The sequence below is a fragment of the Poecilia formosa genome, unplaced genomic scaffold (genome assembly GCF_000485575.1).
Source record: "Poecilia formosa unplaced genomic scaffold, Poecilia_formosa-5.1.2 Scaffold875, whole genome shotgun sequence".
In the NCBI taxonomy this organism is placed as follows: domain Eukaryota; kingdom Metazoa; phylum Chordata; class Actinopteri; order Cyprinodontiformes; family Poeciliidae; genus Poecilia; species Poecilia formosa.
Genome location: NW_006800814.1, coordinates 36,317 through 39,190, shown reverse-complemented (window position 1 = coordinate 39,190; position 2,874 = coordinate 36,317). Strand labels below are relative to the sequence as shown.

The 2,874-nt window shown below is 44.1% G+C and overlaps 1 protein-coding gene across 3 annotated transcripts in view; it reads right to left on the bottom strand.

The window, feature by feature from the left end:
- Window positions 1–2,292, bottom strand: part of elk1 (ETS transcription factor ELK1) — an 11,140-nt gene extending 8,848 nt beyond the window's left edge. The window contains exons 1-2 of one of the 3 annotated variants that reach the window (XM_016667023.1): window positions 2,143–2,292; window positions 1,402–1,797 (exon numbers count right to left, since the gene is read on the bottom strand). In XM_016667023.1, the coding sequence (XP_016522509.1) occupies window positions 1,402–1,426 (25 nt within the window). In that variant the 5' untranslated portion in view covers window positions 1,427–1,797; window positions 2,143–2,292. Of the gene's footprint in view, window positions 1–1,401 lie in introns of all 3 variants that reach the window. The other 2 variants (XM_016667024.1, XM_016667025.1) reach the window with 2 other exon arrangements.
- Window positions 2,293–2,874: the final 582 nt, after the last annotated feature.

Sequence of the window (2,874 nt, the reverse complement as noted above, 5' to 3'; positions counted from 1 at the left end):
GATTATCAGATAATCAATTATTTGCTTATTTAATGTATAGTCGTATCAGCCAGAATAATAGGAAATTGGCCATTTAGAGAACAAATCATACCGAGAGATTAACAGTAAATACATCAATATTTCCTCCTTTAAAAAGATTTGTTAGGGCTTTCTGTTTGTTTTATTAAGAAATGCTGACATATTAATTCAGTGTTCAGTGATCATTTAGTATTACTAATGTCAGACACAGACCTGCAGCCCAGGGGCGGATCTAGATGGGGGCCACCAGGGAACTGAAGAAATTATACTAAATAAATGTCTAATGTTAATATTCAGTGGTGAATTTTTTTTAACCTTCACAATTTTACTTTAACAAAGAATTAAAAATTATAGTGCTGCACTTTTAGCTGCTGTAAGGAGATAGGATCACCCTTTCCATCTGCCAGGGATCTGCAACCTGGATTTCTGGAGACACAAGTGGCTCTTTGGCTCACTTATATGAAATTATGAAATATTGCTGGTTTTTTTGTTTCTTTGTTTTTTTAAGTGTCGCCATGAAAAAACATTGACTACCCTGGCCCTCATGGTAAATTTGTCTAGAACCAGCCTCCAAACCCATCTCCTTATGTATATAAATATTTTAGTAATACTCTTTACAGTACCAGAATTTTCACATAACTTTTATACTTTTGGAGCCCTGTTTGAGGACACATTGTGATTATTAAATTAGGTGTTATGATCAGTTACTCAGTACTTGGGCTGACTCGACTCGCTGCTCAGACCATGAGAGAACCAGCGGAGAACAGGGTCCATATTCGGACCAGAACCAGGCCTGCCGGCACCTCTCCTGCCATCAGAAACATCTCATCTCACAACATGATGAGTGCATCAGTGTCGCCATGGTAACATACCAATATTGCATCACAGACATGAGTTTGCTTATCAACAACAAGAGGAAGAGGACATCCTCTTCCTCCTCAAGCTAATCAGGATAATTACAATAATAACCTGGAGACACACACTGAGCGACCAATCACAGCACAATGAGAAAATGAACGTTCATTAATGTGTTTTTGTTCAGGCAGAAAGGAAGCTGCTGCATGTGGTTGAAACACCAATAGTTTACTTTGTAAACGCATAAAATCAATCTTGATCAACCAGAATCAACTTTGGGTTGTGAAGAAATTTGACTCCATCTTCATTAACTGGAGAAATGCTATGTTCTCCTTTATTTAAAGCAGGTTAAAGCATTTTCACCACTTAGTCCAGGCTTCAGGCTCGTCTTTAATCCACGCAGCTTAACGCAGGTTGAGGCTCTTTCTGACCGGCCCAGCATCCCTAGCAGACGGACACAGAGCCACCTGAAGCTGCAGGCCTCAGCGGCTCACCTGTTGCTACCTGCACACACACAGCAGCGCTCACCGTTAATCAGCGGGTTGGACTCCATCTTCTGAGCGGGTTCAGCCTTCCAGCAGTCACACCGCCTCCATGCTGCGGCTGTCGGCGTCGTGTCGCTGCTGCTGTTGTGGGTCTGTTTGCGTGCAGAAGTGTCACAGTGGAGCTGAAGAGGAGGCGGAGGAGGAGGAGACGTTCAGCCGCTTCTCTGCCGACCTGCTGGCGTTATGTAACCGCTCCGAGTTGCCGCGGTGGGGCTCCACAGCCTCCATGCCAACTATCCTCTGGGGGGCACAGCGTCCAGAGAAAGCAGCACCGCTGTCAGCGAGTCCTTCTGAGATCACCAAGCCCAGCAGGGCTCACCTGCGGTGGTCCTGGACGAATCCGCGCTCCGGCTGAGCGCTCTTTCTGCCGCAAACAAACCTGCTGACAAAGCCTGCTATCACGATAAGACAACTGCTTCCACCGCAAAAGCAAAGCAAGATAAATTACTTTATCTTCTCAGAAACTGAAAACGAATATCTTAAAAATCAAGCTCCTACTGCTTTTATAAAAGTTTCCGCAAGTTCAAGGTTCAGTCAAAACAGAAGCTGTTAGTATAGCCTAGCCTTCCCGCTGCTCTAGCAAGGAGCTATTAGCCTAGCTTAGCTCAGCCTAGCCTAGCAAAGACTACAATCTGCTCCAGTAATGAGCTGTTAGCTTAGCCCCCCGCCTCTCGGTCTGCGTCAGACCCGAAACATCTACAGTTTCCCGGGACCGTCCACGCACCTCCGACACGGAGGAAAAGTAACCGAGAAGGTCGAGTCTGTAATAACGACTGAAGTCCTGAGTTCTCCCAGTTTGTTTCTGGTTACGCCTCTTCACAACTCTTCATCACAGTCAGAGTAACGGCGGTAAAGAGAGGGGTTCCGGTGGAGTCTTTCAAAATAAAAGTTTTCAAAAATGAAATGGCTAAATGGCGCCGCTAAATGTGCGGCGCCATTTAGCTGACCAAAAAGGTGCAGCTAAGCAAAAGACTGATTTAAGCTCAGTGTATCTTTCTGTTATGCTGCATTGCTTGATTTTATGCTGTTGTACTTCTTTAAAGCATCTTTGAGTATTCAGGAAATACAAGATAAAATGTACCATTGCTATTTACAGAAGGAACCGTTTTAACCCAACTGATCATATGATTCTTAGCAAAACCTAATAATGTTATGTTGTTTTCAGCTCGCCAGTTCGAGCCTACGGGTCCCCTTAAGGGACATGCAGAGGTTTTTTTTTTTTTTCTTTTGCATTCCCTCGCAGTAATCAGAATCAGAATCAGAAGAATTTATTGCCATTGTCAGAAAGACAACGAAATTACAGTTTCAGTTACAACCATCCATCACGGGGGTAGTTGGCTGAGGCCTCACAACCCGACAGGCTGTCCAGGGCCTCATGTATAAATCATTTGTACGCTCAAAAAATGTGCGGCGCCATATTTTACACACAAGTCGGCATGTATAAAAATGAACTTTG